Source organism: Berghia stephanieae, chromosome 3, assembly GCF_034508935.2.
Source record: "Berghia stephanieae isolate SIO BIC M18660-M18661 chromosome 3, UCSD_Bste_1.3, whole genome shotgun sequence".
Lineage (NCBI taxonomy): Eukaryota > Metazoa > Mollusca > Gastropoda > Nudibranchia > Aeolidiidae > Berghia > Berghia stephanieae.
The window spans coordinates 102,461,264-102,478,763 of NC_088362.1; the positions used below are offsets into that span (position 1 = coordinate 102,461,264).

The following is a 17,500-nucleotide window of genomic DNA, read 5'->3' on the forward strand; positions in this document are numbered from 1 at the left end:
TGTATAAAATCTCAATAAAACCACAGGTCAACAATGAAACAAATTGGCATGTGAAAGTGTCTACAAAGAGGTCTCAGGTGAGAGACCTTTAAACATGGAAGGGGTGAGGGGGGGGGGTCGTAATCGATCGATAATAATAATGATAGTACATGACATTTATAACGCGCATTTTCATCACTGGGTGATGCCCAATGCGCGAAACAATAATGCAGTGACATTATTATAAAAATGAAACATTATACATACTACATTAACATAATATAATTATACGACAATGTAATAACTAAACAAAGTCATTAATACAAAATAGGTACAAAAAAATCGATACTTGAAGTAAAAGTTTTCTGCCCAATATTAGAGAAACATGATATGCCAATGAACCGCAGTTGTATTCCATGTCATGTCTTCAGCAATAAATTCTTCTTTGTCCACGTGTCTTAAAATCGCAATTTGATTGGCCATCCTTGTCTAAATCTAAGAGGGCCCAAATAGTTAAGCGATAAGATACTTTCCTCACAAGCAAAGGGATCGATCCAGCGTGATTGGCCATCCTTGTCTAAATCCAAGAGGGCCCAAATAGTTAAGCGATAAGATACTTTCCTCACAAGCAAAGGAATCCATCCAGCGTGATTGGCCATCCTTGTCTAAATCCAAGAGGGCCCAAATAGTTAAGCGATAAGGTACTTTCCTCACAAGCAAAGGAATCCATCCAGCGTGATTGGCCATCCTTGTCTAAATCCAAGAGGGCCCAAATAGTTAAGCGATAAGGTACTTGCCTCACAAGCAAAGGAATCGATCCAGCGTGATTGGCCATCCTTGTCTAAATCTAAGAGGGCCCAAATAGTTAAGCGATAAGATACTTTCCTCACAAGCAAAGGAATCCATCCAGCGTGATTGGCCATCCTTGTCTAAATCCAAGAGGGCCCAAATAGTTAAGCGATAAGATACTTTCCTCACAAGCAAAGGGATCGATCCAGCGTGATTGGCCATCCTTGTCTAAATCCAAGAGGGCCCAAATAGTTAAGCGATAAGATACTTGCCTCACAAGCAAAGGAATCCATCCAGCGTGATTGGCCATCCTTGTCTAAATCCAAGAGGGCCCAAATAGTTAAGCGATAAGATACTTGCCTCACAAGCAAAGGAATCCATCCAGCGTGATTGGTCATCCTTGTCTAAATCCAAGAGGGCCCAAATAGTTAAGCGATAAGATACTTGCCTCACAAGCAAAGGAATCCATCCAGCGTGATTGGTCATCCTTGTCTAAATCCAAGAGGGCCCAAATAGTTAAGCGATAAGATACTTGCCTCACAAGCAAAGGAATCCATCCAGCCTACAATCTAGATTTTTTCTGACCCCTTCCTCTCCCCTGTATCCAAACTGCATGCAACAGATAGTTTTCTTTGCTTCACTTTAACGAATTAATGGTGGTGAATAACAACAAAAAAAACTTGTCCCCTTTTTATTCAATTCGACACAAGCTTTTATTCTTACCAAGTGTGTAATTATACGTTTATAGTTGGAATGCGTGTGTATGGAATTACATCCCAGCTGCTTTATGATCTGCTATCATTGTCGTAATCGGTACAGTTCCTAGCCAACGAGTAAGGGTTATGGTTCAGCTCTAATTCATAGGCTTTCCATTAATGGAAAATTGACGTTCATTGTTTGACAGTCAGTCGACACCAGCAACGTTGATCTTCTTTAACCCCCCCCCCCCCCCCCACCCCCTTTCCTTTCCCCCATTCACGTTTTTTAACCTTACCCCCAACTATTCTTATTATTGTCATTGTTGTTAGTATCGGGTTTTTTTTTGTAAAACCCCAGAGGTATTCAAATTTGCTTCTCTTAAAGTCTTCTTCTCTTGTTTTTAAAATAAATATATGGGCTGAATGGAGCGATGGCTGCATTCTAAATAAACGAATGCATGAAGTCACAAGGTGCATAGCACGCTTTAACGCGGGAACAGATCAGAATATATCATCAGCAACTAGTTCTCCTCTGCCCATGTGACAGTAAAATCTCTCTTTTTTTAGTCTCAATCTTGTCTGAATTCAAGGGCCCAAATAGTTCAACGATAGAGCACTTGCCTCCAGCGGCGTGCGTATTGACGGCATATGGTGGTGCCATGATTAGAAGAAGAAAGAAAATTCTAAAACAGTGAACACGATTAAGAAAACTCTCTTTTTTGGACGGGTGGGGGGAGGGTCGATGGTTTCTGCGACTGGAAAAAACTCACAAAAACAAATAATTCATGAAAACAACAAGCCACAACACTGAGATACAAGTCCGTGTGAAAAGGTCTTTGTAATTATTCTTTGTTTAAAGGATTGGATTTGGTAGATAATGCAATCAATATGTGATAAATGTAAATCAAAAGAGAAACGAAACCTATGACAGAAATTACTTACTTTTAGTACTTGTAAAGAAAATCTGCAAATCTTTTTATAATTTGTTTATTGAAATTTGGAATGGCATCTATTTCAGCTTTGTGAATTGACAGAATCATTAACGAATTTAACCGCTCCTGCTTCATTGAATTTCGCAAGAAATTTTTCACTCTTTTAAGGGTACTAAAACAACGTTCAGGAGGTCAAGAAATACGATGGAAGTGGTTAAGGTCACTATATCCTATAATGTCCATGATTTGTCAGTGTTTGTTGTATCTGTAAAAGGTAGACAATAAAAACAAAAGAAACGTTTTTGTTCTAAACTAACTGTGAGCCATTCATGTCTGTCATACCATGTCACTGAAAAAGAGCGTTTTCGAGATGTCCACACCTGTGTTAATTCAAAATCAGTTGGTTGGTGAGGAACTAGTCTTTTTATTTCTAATTTGTCATCTAGTGTCAATCTCCCAAAAGGTTGGTGAAGCAAAGAGTCAACTTGATTCATTGCAATTCATTGTTTAACAAAACAAAACTTCAAAGTATATCTCAAATAATGGAAATCAGTGGAATACGATTAATGATTGCACAAATAAAAGGTAGATTCGGATCTTAAAGCATCACAAAGAAAAAATCACTCCACTTAAGTACTTAAGAAATAATAAAACACACCAAAGTATAACTGTTGACAATCTTCGCTTTCTTTCTCTGTCTGACACAAATACACATGCACAAACACACACACACACACACACAAATAAACACTCATACACACGTAACCATCAACTCGGCACTACACGCTGGAAAAATGTTGGTAAATTCGTCCATTGTGCTTCGTTGCAAAGAATTACTTTATTCAATAATTGTGAAAAAGAGGTGGGGGGGATTTTAATATGTCATATTTTTAAGTTTTATGTTGTTTTTCTTTGCTACTTACAAATAAACTTGACAATGATCATTGTTTTTGACAGTTAATGTAATATTTTGGATGGCCGAAGTTACCCTAATTATGACGTGCGCATCCCTCCAGTCCCAAAGGTGGAGCTCTCAGATCCTGGCACAAGTCAAGGGGTTTTCCGCTATTTGAAGATAGTATAATTCGACCCAGTTTCTCGCTCAATCAGCTGTAGCGATACTAATGGATAGAGCATTAACTGGAGCTTGGATTGCTTTGCACCACGGTGTTGATTATGTCACTAATTCGCGCAGTGATGTCACCAACACACGAGTCGGCGCAGTGCGTGATTCGGAATCTTGAATAGAGGGGAGACTAAAAAGGCAGTATGTTGTTGGCGAGTTGGCGAAAGACAGTGGAGTTAAAATTTCTGTTTTATTTTTAATTAAATTATGCTGTTAATGATTTTTTAAAGATTGGTATGGTGCCGGGCACCATTCGATCCAATGGCCCCACGCCACTGCTTGCCTCACAATCAAAGGGACCGGTATTGATCCCGCGTACTGTCAAAATTTGTTCTGACCCCCCTGTCGTTCCCCCTTTTTTTCACCCAGCAATAATTAGGAAGCTTTTAGATTTCTCGGGAAGTAATTCGCCTTTATCTTAATAATATCTATCAAGTTTATTGCCACTGCAATGCTACAAACAGGGATATATCAAGACTAAATTACAAATTGATTAATGCTATTCCAATATGATAGATTTTATGCTTAAATTATCAATTTATTGTTGTGTTTTATTTGTTTTTTATTTTTCTCTGAGTACATTGTGGATGTAGGCGCTATATAAATCATTCATTCATTCATTCATTAAATTTACTTGCATCTCCAGCGAATCAGTTGACCTTCCAATTTGTAATCATAAAATTAAACGATCACAATGATTTGACACATGGGTTATGAGGGATGAGTACCGAAATGCGCTATAACATCGAATAATCGTCATATATATTTTTTTAAGCAAGCGTAACGACAATCTGGAAGCGCCGATTAATACGTCTGTTAAGCATGCATGAAGGTATTTGCTGTGATCAAGATAAATACTCGTAGTTTCCACTGTGGTGAGTTACAATTTAAAAAATATGTAAATGTTGCTGCTCGAAGCTCGAAGAAATAAATAATAATGTAAAATTGAATGTAAGCTTCAATTTAATTATAAAAACAGATCAAATGAACGTTTCGGGTTTCCCCTTTATCAACAAAACAGGATGAATGAAACACCACAGATGAATGAGATAATGTGGTGAGTGGCGTAGTTAAGATGAATTGTTTTGTTTATTCATCTTAACTACGCCACTACCACATTATCTCATTCATCGATGGTGTTTCATTCATCCTGTTTTGTTGATAAAGGGGAAACCCGAAACGTCCATTTGATCTGCTTTTGTAATTAAATTGAAGCTTACATTCAATTTCACATTATTATTTAATTTAAAAAATATCAGCGAAGAGAGTTGAGAAGGATAATCATACCGGTCAATTCCGATAAAATCGTTCAGGGTTGTTGTAGTAGTAATCTTTGAGCCTTTAGTACTTAACTCGGGTGTGAATGAGTACCAGGCTCTAGGTAGTGTTGGATATTGTAAGAGTGTTAGTACAAAAAGGACGCCTAACAGGCGTAGGCGTCTAACATGGAAATATGCTTCCATATGACCTGCTGGTGGAATATATAGAACATATAAAGCGCATTGAGTATGGTAAATAAGTGGAATTTCTCTATAGAAATGTTAATTACTTTTAATTTAACGAATAAAGCCGCATATTGATAATAATAAAAAGAAATTAATTGCCGAGCTGTCTTTAAAGGATCCAATTATTTATTCTACGACGCTGTAAATCAAAGACGACGAAGACATGCTTGACCGATTATTTATTAGTTTTTTCTCTAACATCGTATATAGATGATATTATACGACATTCTATTCTACGTATCTAGATAGATTGTTGTTTTAAAATTATTTTCACTTGACCCAAATGTCAAAATAATGGCAATTAATATGAAACACGCACCATGTACCAGGCGATTTACAATAGATAAGTGTGTCACGATGTGAACACAGATAATATGGTGTATTTTGGGACGTATCAGATTTTGGTTTGTCAACTAATTGAGACACGTCTTTGACTTGTACCAATCCGTTTTCAGAGCTGTTGAAGCTATTTGTCCTTTTAAAATAGCAATATCTTTGTCGGTTAAACTTCTTTCTTTATTGTTTCTGTGACATAAAAAAATCGATTAATCGTGAACTATTGTTCTTGCTTCTTGGGTAAACCTTCCTAATTATGATACTTTTGTTGTTATTTCTCGGAAATCAATTTAAAAAACAACGGATTTAACTTTTGAAAGCAAAATAGCTACCACAACAACACCACCAACAACAACTATTCATTCATCACTACTACTTACTACGACTATATACTACTACTACTACTACTACATACTATACTATACTACTACTACTACTACTACTACTATCTCTACTACTACTATACTACTAACTACTACTACTACTTACTCACTATACTACTACCACTACTACTACTACCTATACTACTACTACTACTACTACTTACTATACTACTATATACTACTATACTACTACTAATACTACTACTAACTAATACTAACTACAGAATAGTGCCGCAAAATTGATTTTAAGAAAAGCTCGTATGTCCCACTCCCTCCCAATTCTCTACGAACTACACTGGCTACCAATCAGAGATAGAGAGAGAGAGAGAGAGAGAGAGAGAGAGAGAGAGAGAGAGAGAGAGAGAGAGAGAGAGATTAAATTACAAAATCGCAATGATATGTTTTGAGTGTTATAATGATGAAGCCCCTGTATACTTTAAAAACCTATTACATCCTTATACACCTTTCATATCATTAAGGTCATCATCTGATAAAACTAAACTTTTAGTTCCTCTTTTTTGAATACGATTATAATAATTGTTTTGGCGGGTGATCCTTGTCTGTGATGTGTGTATGGAATTCTATTGGACCCCGTGTATGGAATTCTATCCCTAGAACCATTAGGGAACAACCAACTATTAAATCTTTTAAATCGAAACTAAAACATTTCCTTTTCACGTCTGCCTATTTTAAATCTGAGACATACTTTATGGTTATAACCCTATGTGTGAATATTCAATTGTGGGTCTGCTGTTGGTGTGTGTGTGTGTATGTGTGTGTGTGTGTGTGTGTGTGTGTGAGGGGAGGAGAAGAGGGTGTAGAGAGAGAAGAGGGAGGGGGCGGGTAGTTGTGGAACAAGAGATGCATTTTTTCAACCAATATGTAAAGCGCATTGAGATTATATAATTTGAAATGTCTATAAAATGCTCATATAATATATATCTCATATCTATTACTATACTACTTACTACTACTACTATATACTACTATAACTATTTACTATACTATGCTACTACTACTACTACTACTATACTACTATATACTTACTACTATTATACTATACTACTACTACTATTACTACTACTATATACTATTACTATACTACTACTACATACTACTACTACTATACTACTACTACTACTACTACTATCTACTATACTACTACTACTACTACTACTACTATACTACTACTACTACTACTACTACATACTATACTATCTACTATACTACTACTACTTACTATCTACTATCTACTACTACTACTACTACTACTACTACTACTACTACTACTACTACTACTATACTACTTACCTTACTAACTATACTACTACTACTACTACTACTACTACTACTACTACTATACTACTACTATACTACTAACTATACTTACTACTACTATACTACTATCTACTACTACTACTATACTACTACTACTACTAACTACACTACATAACTACTACTACATACTACTACTACTACTACTTACTAACTACTTACTACTACTACTACTACTACTACTACTACTACTATCACAACTAGATTTAGGTTTATAATCTATTGAATTTGGCCGGTCTGTCAACTTCCTCCAGCTTAGTACAATTCGTTTATTTTAATCATTTTAAGTGACTCATTTTTCAAAATCGTAGATACTTCTCAGCTTAAATTTGAAAAAGAAACACAGAAAGAAAAAGAAGAGAAATCGCCAATAAGCTTATTTAGTCAATTAGTCACTGTACTGCTATGCTGTAAGCTGAAAATTAAAAAAAAACTTGGCCAGAAAACTCGCCCTTCAAATTATATCGTTCGATTAAAATGGCCCCCGTATTAGCAAAAAAGAAAACTTCACGAAGTCCCAGGTTAGAGTATTTTTGCCACGATGAGGATCATTTTAATCAAGCGATATAATTTGGAGGACGAGTTTTCTGACCAAAATTTTATAATTTGATTGTGTTACATAGTTATTTTTCAGAGTAATATAGAGTACTTCAGTACAACAACAAAACACTTTTCTTTTCTCATTTTGGCTAGAAAACTTTTTCTTCGGATCATTTCGGTAGGTCAAGATGACCTCCAAGTTGTCAAAAATTATAATGTTTGAGACTTCGAATTGTTTCAGGTTTAGGTTTAAGACCTTTTTATATCTTTATCGATCTGTAAAGTAGATTAAGGTTTTCTCGCCAAAATTTTAAAAGGCGTGTTGCTATAATTGGGTACTGTAGGATTAATCGAATCGCATGCATTCTGGTCACAATAAAGTCAATACAGTGGGCCATTACTAGACGTGTTCATTCGATGAAAACATCACAACATCGACAGCTGTCGCTGATATTACGGACAAATTATAATCCCTAATTCCCCAGTTCGATTTTTCACGCCAATACCCAAAGATAAACAAAGATGGAAAAATCGAAATTGATTTATCACTACATTCAATCGATTTCCCTCCCCGATTATGCGTTGTTTTCCATTCCCACTGTTGCGTATTGGGCGGTTTTTATTTTAATAACAAACTAGCTAGCTCGACTTTGATCGTCAAAAACAGACGATAGAGTACTGGAGAACTGAAAAAGAAACATTCGGATCTAATTCATCAGTTGTTACTGCTGTCCGTTGTTTTAGATACAGTGTATTTGTAACCAGTTGTCTCAAAATTGTATTATTTCAGGGTAAATCTGGTGCTTAACATTGAAGTCGTAACCTTAAATTATACAATTTTAATTTAGATATACGGCTCAATGTAGAGAATTAGTTTTTTGGTTTTTAACTTCAAATAACTAAAATTTCCTAAGTCGTATTATTTTGTCACGATGCTTAATTTTCTTCATCTAATTCACTCCGACATATCATCTGATTGACACGATCCGTCACATTTTTTTGCTTTTTTAAAGTTAACTGGATTTTATAGTTATGATGTTAGATGTTCATAGCGAAATTTCAAGTTCACAACTGATTGTAAATTCTTTTCTTCGGAATGCAGGAGAGTTAGATCAGCCTTCGTGTTTTCATTTCAATTCCATGGAAGTTTGTGAGTGAGATTTTTGTTATGTTTAAATTCTGACACTGGAATTGTTACAAAATGACTATGTACGTTTTGTGTAAATGGCGCTGTATCAAAAGGTCGTTGATTAATTTGAAATATATTTAAAAAATGGAGGGTCTGCAACCAAAAATGATTGCTTTGCTGTAATGTTGATGCTAGATAGTCTTCTTCTTCTTCTTCTTCTTCTTCTTCTTCTTCTTCTTCTTCTTCTTCTTCTTCTTCTTCTTCTTCTTCTTCTTCTTCTTCTTCTTCTTCTTCCACATAAAACTTACAAATTAGCCTTTATATCCTCAACATTTAAATACCGTACCGATATTGCTGTGAACTAGATATCTAGATAGTTATTTTCTTTGTTATCTTTTGTCACTCATTCTCCTTGCTGTGTTATTTAAATCAGTATTTCTTCTTCGACTGCCATGACGTTTAAATTTGAAAGACAGATAGTCTTGAAAATTTTCGCCCACTGAAGTATTAAACGGATTGAATTCGGATCATTTGACTACCATTAATATTCAGTTCCCTTTTCTATTTAAACAGAAAGTGGACATATTTAAAGGTCTGATAACCGGACTCACTTAACGAGCCCATGCTCGTATTAACATTGTCGTAATGGAGAACATTTCACTTTGGTTTGAGAGTATTTCGATTACAACAATGAGGCCATAACAATTTGGGTTACCAGACCTGCAAATAGGTAGACATCGATTTCAACAGAATCGTATTTTTATATTTACCTAATTTTACAAGATATTTTAGAAAAAAGGAGTGGTAGAAAAGGCGTGGGGGTCATTTTGGCAATTGGAAGAAGCAGGTCGTGTACGTAAACAGCTCAATTTGGGAACATCGATTTTTATTTTTGGCACATCTAACTCTCTCTCTCTCTCTCTCTCTCTATCTATCTATCTCTCTCTCTCTCTCTATCTCTCTCTCTCTCTCTTTCTCTCTCTGGCTATCCCAACCTGATCAGGATTGTAATCATTCCAGCGTTTATCCATTGATCGGTGTGGCCAATCAAGGTTAATAGTTAATCTCTTTAATCCGCCAACTAAACACCGTCTAGCTGACCAGCACATTCACTGACCATTCGATCTACAATAATCTATGTACGGATTATAATGATCTCTTTATCAATGGACACAACAGTTTTGATTGAGCATTGTTTTTAAAGACATGGGTTCAGTTTTTGTTTTAAGGAATTCAATTTATGGGTTGAAACAGTTTAAAGTCGGTATGATTGCATTACAATTACGTTTAATTTTACTCTTAAAAGTGCTTTTTCCTTCATGGTAGAAGTAGAAGTACACAACGCTACCATTTTTACACTTGACATTGTATATTATTTCGCACACACAATGGATGAAATATTTGAATGATTATTTTAGAAAAAGAATTAATTAGAAAACCCTATCCATGGTTTTCTATTTTCTTGGATTTATGCTGTATTCTTTCGTGGAATTTGATGAACAATGATTATAGATTATCTATTCACCTTTGTCTGGCATTTGATTCTTTTATGAGTAGAAGTTGTTGTTTTATTCGGCATAGTGTATATTATGTGATCCTCTGGTATATAACGACATAGTGTACAGTTTCCTCTGGTATGTACATATTATTGAATTGAACTCTACAAACAACTAACTTATTTTTATTGATTTTCTATAAGAAACAATGTATATATACATGATCTACTCAATTATATCAATGCTTAAATATAAGGACTATTAACGTCCCGGCCAAAAGCAATATTTTTTGAGTTGGACATAACGATTTTGCCACATCATGAGCAGCAAAGCGTTACAGCGTCGAAAATCCTTGCAGATGAAGGATGGACGCGGTCAAACCATGGACCACGGTCATTTTAGATCCATTCCTTCCGGCCATGTCCTACCTGCAACCATCATGCCTCTACAAAGTGGGAATCAATCGAGAGGAAGAGCTTTAACACGGAGTCAGTCCAATGCTGAAGATTTCAAACACGGAACTCGTGTTGTGGAAATAGCAAACGTTGCAGCAGGTGATATAGGAGCGGTTGATTCTCAAACAAGGATTCACCGGTTTATTCCTCAAAGACAAAGTCTTCGAAGATCCTACAGCAGTGCAGCTAAAAGAGACGGCCCAGTCTTAATTCGTCAGAATCGTCAGTCTTTTCAAGCGAAAGATGAAGATCACCAGCATCAGAACATCGCTCCAAATCTGGAGGATATCCTATCACCCCGGAAAAAAGACGAAACAAATGTTGATCCAGATGATCAAAGTCCAGAAAAGACTGAAAACCATAGCATAAGCCGTGTTGGGCAGCCAGTTCGTCGAAGTGCATCTGCTGCACCGGAGTTAGAACGAGTTAGAGAGTGGCTCAATCATAATGACTTCAACCAGATACACCAAGATACCCAGGAAGATATCGTCAAAGCGCCACCTATTGGAGGATATCGTCGTGGAGTTAGTCGTCATTCTAGTATGCTGTCTAAGCCTTATCTAAACAAATATCAGGATGCCACAAGAAATATTTCGCCAAGAGAGAATAAAAATTTTCCAAAACAACTCATGGTCTATTCTAATTCCTCGAAAGCTGAATCTCCGCGACATTTTGCTCCACCACCACCACCACCCCCTCCTCCTCCACCACCACCGCCACCACCGTCATTTCCAACTAATAATACGGATATCCCACAAATAAAGATAAGACCATCGCTTCTCCCTTTGCCTCTCAACCAACAATTCGATAACAGTCAGGGCAATAAGCACGGCGGTAGCCATCGTAATAGCAAAATGTCTCCCATTAGGAAAGATTCACAAGGATTCTTAGCTGTCCAGTTTCACGCCTCCAAGTCCACAAGCAGCGATGGAGGCTCTAGTAAATCTTACAGCCCTGTTTCTGACACAACGCGGAAACTTTTTGACGAGTTAAAATCCACTGTGCGCAAAAGGCGGAAGGGTGAAACAGAATTAGCTCGCCAGTCATCTTTAGAAAATGATCAACAAAATCTTCATAAACATCAAATGTTGTCTCCTAGAGATGGAAAAATGTCACAGGTTGTTGATTCTATTTTTTCCAATGCTCTTGGAAACATGTATGACCTTTCACCCTCCACAGCTTCTGGTGGCACAATATTAGGCTCAGATGCCGTTCCAGATACTGCTAGCACTAACTGTGCCCGCATCATGAACCAGGATAGAAAGAGTAGTTACAACAGTACAGATTATAACAGTGCTGCCATGAGTAAAGCAGGATCTTTGATGGATGAACTGAAAGAGCGACTTCAACAGCGACAAAAAGATACGAACCCTCCCGGTACCCCCGAAGGAGAACTCGCACCTCCATTTTTGGCGAAGAACAAAACTGGCTGCTATAGTCAAAGCGATGTATACTCAGAGCCGAGTAGCTCATGTTTCAATCCCCTAATCTCTTCAACACCACCTCTTGCTAAAAGATCGCTAGAGATTCCATTATTACAGAACAAGCCTCGTCTAAATTTAGAATCGAACCCCGCGTCACGACACAAGAATTTTGAAGTCCATGACGTAAATAAAGTCGTATCGACTGACAGTGTAAGTAAACAGGTCATGAAGAGAACGGCGGATAAAGGGGATATAGATAATGACGTCGCTGGTGGGATAAAAGAGTCGTCATGCTCCAACGATGAGTCACCGTCTCGCATACCAGGGAAACCCCGTCATGATTTGGGGTCTCCACCCGGGCCAAAGGTCGGCACAGGTGAAAAAATTGGTTTTCGGGTGACTGATAAAGAAACTGTCTGTGCGACGCCATTACATCTAAGCAAACCTTCGGACTTGAGTAAACGGGAGGCTGGTGGACAAATCAATGCTTGTAGTAGTAGTAGTACACAATACGGCGATGGTCAATCGAAACGTCCTTCAAATTCACACACTAGTGTAGTCCATGCTGATATTGAACAAAGAGGAACGCGCACCCAAAATGCATTGGACCGTAACGGATTGAAAAATAATCGTGTAGATATTGAATCACTCGATCGAGGGGATAAAAATAGCAGTGAATATAGCCTCTATAATATAAACTGTGATCCTGTTACATGTGTACTCAAATCTTCTCATTCCGGTTCGGGAAAAGAAACCAGGACAGAAGAAAAAACGATAATTGATAAGCTGTCATTAAACTCGAACAAATCGTTTGGAAAAGAATCAAATAGGATATCTGGTAGGCACAAAAACGGATGTTTGAACAAGGCGAACGTGGCTGAGATTGATATTTTGTCAAAGCGAAGCAAGGACGAAAACAGAGCGAAAGACAAAGAAGAGGGTCCATTGTCTTCTCCATGCACAGACGGGGAAATTACTACGGCTACGATACATGCTGAGAGTGTAAGAGGCCAGGCAATAAATAACAACACACGTGTTGTCGACTCCACTGTCTCGGACGGTGTCAACCATTTAGAAAAGAGCTGGAGTCGAACAACAAAAGATTTTCAAATCGATACTAAAGTTCATAATTCATGGGACTCGTGTGTCGAAGATTCGAATTCACAAGTCTTTGCCACCGCTGTTACTGGGACTGTTGCAACCAGTCGAACGATAACGACGAAATCTGCTGAAAGTGGTGAGTTTATAGCCGGTTTACATCATTCATGTGTCCCCCATGGCAATAACACGGCTATCACCGTGTCAACTGCTTCAGTTACGTGTGACCCCGGTGTAAAACCGTGTAAACCGAAAGGTCAAATTAAGCAAGGCAAGGGCAGACTTGAGCCTAACGAAGAAAGCGATATAACAGTGATAAATCATCATTCTTCTCAACAACACAAAACCCGACAACAACGACCAACGCAACAAGTTGACTCCGATTCAGATTCCAATCTTGCGCTAGTAGCTAATTTAGAAGTACGCAATTTTAATGACGGTACTGTTTACCCGCAATCAACGACTGCGACAACAACCACCACCGTCACAACTGCGACAACTTCACATTCCGACGCCAGCGGCGACCGCGGAAGTCGCGGTGTAGGAATAGAAATAACATCAACATCATCATCAGCAACAACAGCAGCAGCGGGAGCGGCGACGGCACACAGCAGCAGTGAAATTCGACAGCGGGGCGACTGTCACACCCGCGAGAAGACACACTCCCCCTGTGACCAAAACATTTCTACCTGTTGTATAGCGGTAGCTAGCGCGCAGGAGAAAGAAAACGTTACTAGTGTATATGATTGTAAAAATAAAAGTGAAAAACAAAACGCGCTTACGGATTACAGTGAAATAAACAATTGCAACAATGATTCCAAATGTATTGAAATTCAAACTGGATATACAAATGTGAATGAAATTATAAACTATAGTGAAAGTAACACAACCAAGGGTTTAAAGGATTGCAGTTTGTCACCTTATTCGAAAGATACCAAAGTGTCACAGGTGTGTGACCATTCTCAACTTAGTGATTCTTCTTGGTCTTTGGTGTTATCCTCGTGCAAGCATTGCACACCTCACAATTTATCAAGCGACACAAAGAGGGAGACTATTATAACACGCTGCAGTGATTGCCATAAGGAATACGATAACAACAAATTAAAAACGTGCCTATGTACGAATTCATCCCCTGTTCGGATTACTGATTGTGCCCATGGTATCAATAATGTTGATAATAATATTATTGTAAATAATTCAAAGGAAAGGATTAATCGTCACTTTCAGTCGAAATCTTCGTCATCGTTTTCCCTCCTAAATCAGGTGAGTGACAAAGGAGTGAGTAACAAGAAATCTACTTTAGCCATCGCCCCTACTGATATCGTAAGAGGATCATCCCTAGCTATCGGTAGTGGAAGTTGGGGTATTATTGATTCTGGTCGAGGTAAAGGTATCGATCTATTGGCCGCCAAATCAAATAGCCCATGCTGTGACAACAACGACCAAAACAACAACAACAACAGCAATATAAACAAAGCGCGGTCCTTGTCACATTCTACGAGTAAAACCAGCTGGGACAAAGACCCTCGTAGAAGTGTTAGTGCTGATCGTGTGAAAGGAAATCGTAAACAAAACCAGGGATTGAATGGTAGAAACAAAAATAAATTATCGGTGCCGAGCGTTGTGTTCCAAGACCGTGCCGATGTTATAACATTCGACAGTAACGATAATATAAGCGACATTGACAACAACATCGTAAATTATCAAGAAAATCATAAAGGAATTACCCAATCCTATATAACTACAACTTTATCAAAGTCCGACCATGTGGACCAGCAGTATGGTGATAAATATGTCGGTCAAGCTTCACTGACCACCACAACAACTGGCTTTCCTATCTGCTCACCTACGTCATTTCGCTTGAGGGCAGACCGAAGTTTGACCGGAAGTCATCCCAATCTTGAAAGCATCAACTGGGGTCGTCACTGCAAAGACGACGACGACGACGATAACGACTACGGAAACGATAGTTTGAATAGTGTACGATCTGACCCATCCGTTCAGCAAAAAACATCATTGATAAATTATTTCATCACTTCAGCTTCAAAATCCTTGAGAAAAAAGTATAAGAAAAGTCCTCGAAACAAGACTGGCAATAACAAAAAACGGTTCTCATACATTGCTGATAGTTTTCTGGATTTGTCCATCTTTCCTCCATCGGAGATAGACTATGACATAGCAGAAACCTCGTTTGTGAGCACGATCAACGCCAGGGACGAAACCGTTCTTGAACAATACAATTTAACAAGAGATCCGCAATCTGTAAGAAGAAAGGAAAATTATAAAAACGCCGTTGCTAATTCCAGTAACTTACAAAAGGATGAAGATCTTGCACAGAATAACGACGAGAAGAAAATTAATATCAAATCTGTAAATTTAAATACTCAACTCAAGCGATCACAAAGTGCTCGATCTCCAGACACTACAAGTAGCTCCAAAGAAAAACCTGCAATGATGATGAGCCAATACAAAGGTGGGAGAGAGAGTTTCTTCTCTCCCTTGACACCTCCATCCCAGCGGAAAATGAGCGGATCTCCGTCTTTGGGAAGCAGCACCCTTCTCAGATCAAGAGGCCTCTTTTCCAGTACCCCATCCCTGTTTACCAAAACAACACCGGAGGAGAAATTCTGGAAGAAAGAAGCAAAGAAGGAGAAGGAGGAGAGGAAAAGGCAGGAGCAGGAACGAAAGAAAATTGTAAAACAGGAGAAAAAGGAAGAAAAGGTCAGGAAGAAAATGGAGAAGAAAGCAGCAACTGTAAACGCAAGGATGTCGCGAGAGTGGAATCTAATCCCCCGGCCTATCGAGTCCGTCTACTCCAGGCCGAGGTTACGCCTTCAGGCAGTTCACATAGACTACAACGACGATCCTCGAATTCCCCCACCCCACCAACCACCCCCACCTGTGCCTGGGTCTTCCCAAGCTTATCAGCGTTACCTGGAAAACGCCAACGATCTGAACCATTACGCTACTTCTAGTCTGGCCATGGGCCTCAGTAAAAATGTCGGAATTTACTCCAGCAGCCCGGATCTTGCACGGGTGGAGCAAGTTTACGGCACGACTTACAGACGACCTTTGCCACCTGGACACGTGGACAGACAATATAGCGCCCCCTTTGGATTACCTGGAGGCATGGGGGTCTATCGAGGACGACGGGAGTATGCAGCACCTCAAATCATATACGGATCCAGGTTCGTCTTTTTGTTTTCATGAAGCTTTTACTTTATTTTAAGTGCCTTAAAAAATCTTTTTAAAAGATGTCAGGGAAAGTTTTTGATCGTTTAATTTGATGGTGAATGTTTAGTTAAGTTCAATAGTATTCCTTGCATATTTTGCAATTTCTTCAATTGTTCGATATCGTTAGGTTGTCACCTTTTCCATGTTTTTATGTGATTTACGTCGTTCGGAGTACCTGGTCGCTAAATACAGCCTTGTCTCTGCCGAAAAACATTGTAATATCGTCTTACAGGTGTATTATCTCGCCCTACATGTTGAGTGTTGCTGGTGGCTTGGGACCCCGTGTAAAGCACTTTGAGTTCATTTACTGGATATTGCTCTATATTAAACCTCAATTTTTATGGCATTTATTTAAAGTCAAACTCATACTTGCATTTCTGTAGTACTTGGTATCGGCACTTGTTTTTTATTACGTGTTCTCCACATTGTGTGTTTATTTCTCAATGTTGGTCCACAATCCCCCCCCCCCCCCCCCACCTATACACACACACCCTTCTCTCTCTCTCTCTCTCTCTCTCTCTCTCTCTCTCTCTCTCTCTCTCTCCTCTTCCTCCTCCTCTCTCTCTCTCTCTCTCTCTCTCTCTCTCTCTCTCTCTCCTATTCTCCATCCATCCATCTATTTACCTATCTGTCTACGCGAGCTTGTGTGTGTGTGTGTGTGTGTGTGTGTGTGTGTGTGTGTGTGTGTGTGGTAAAAACGACCATAGCAATTTCAATGTTTGCTTTGTATGCATTTTTGAGGTTCACTCTATTAAGGCTACAAAAGACTCGTAAAAAAAGTGTGTGTGTGTGTGTGTGTGTGTGTGTGTGTGTGTGTGTGTGATTTTATTTTCCAAGTAAATCACAGATATCGTGCCGGATTCGCTTCGCCATATTTGTTGATTCGTAACGGTAGATAACAAAAGATATTCTAGTTAAATGCCAGTCCCCACTTATCACATAATACCGTCTTATGTACGTACACATTATAATATATTTATCAACGTCACTCCGTGCAATCTTGGACATTATTATCACCTGATATTTACCTTCCAATCCTCC

At 38.4% G+C, this 17,500-nt stretch overlaps 1 protein-coding gene across 3 annotated transcripts in view; it reads left to right on the forward strand.

Moving 5' to 3' along the window:
• LOC144969015 (uncharacterized) overlaps nt 1–17,500 on the forward strand; it is a 170,483-nt gene that overhangs the window by 109,695 nt on the left and 43,288 nt on the right. The window contains exons 1-2 of one of the 3 annotated variants that reach the window (XM_078907965.1): nt 8,280–8,414; nt 10,079–16,413. The exons of the other annotated variants lie outside the window; for them this stretch is intronic. Of the exons in view, the coding sequence (XP_078764091.1) occupies nt 10,568–16,413 (5,846 nt within the window). The 5' untranslated portion in view covers nt 8,280–8,414; nt 10,079–10,567. Of the gene's footprint in view, nt 1–8,279; nt 8,415–10,078; nt 16,414–17,500 lie in introns of those variants that run through there. 3 annotated transcript variants of the gene reach the window in all.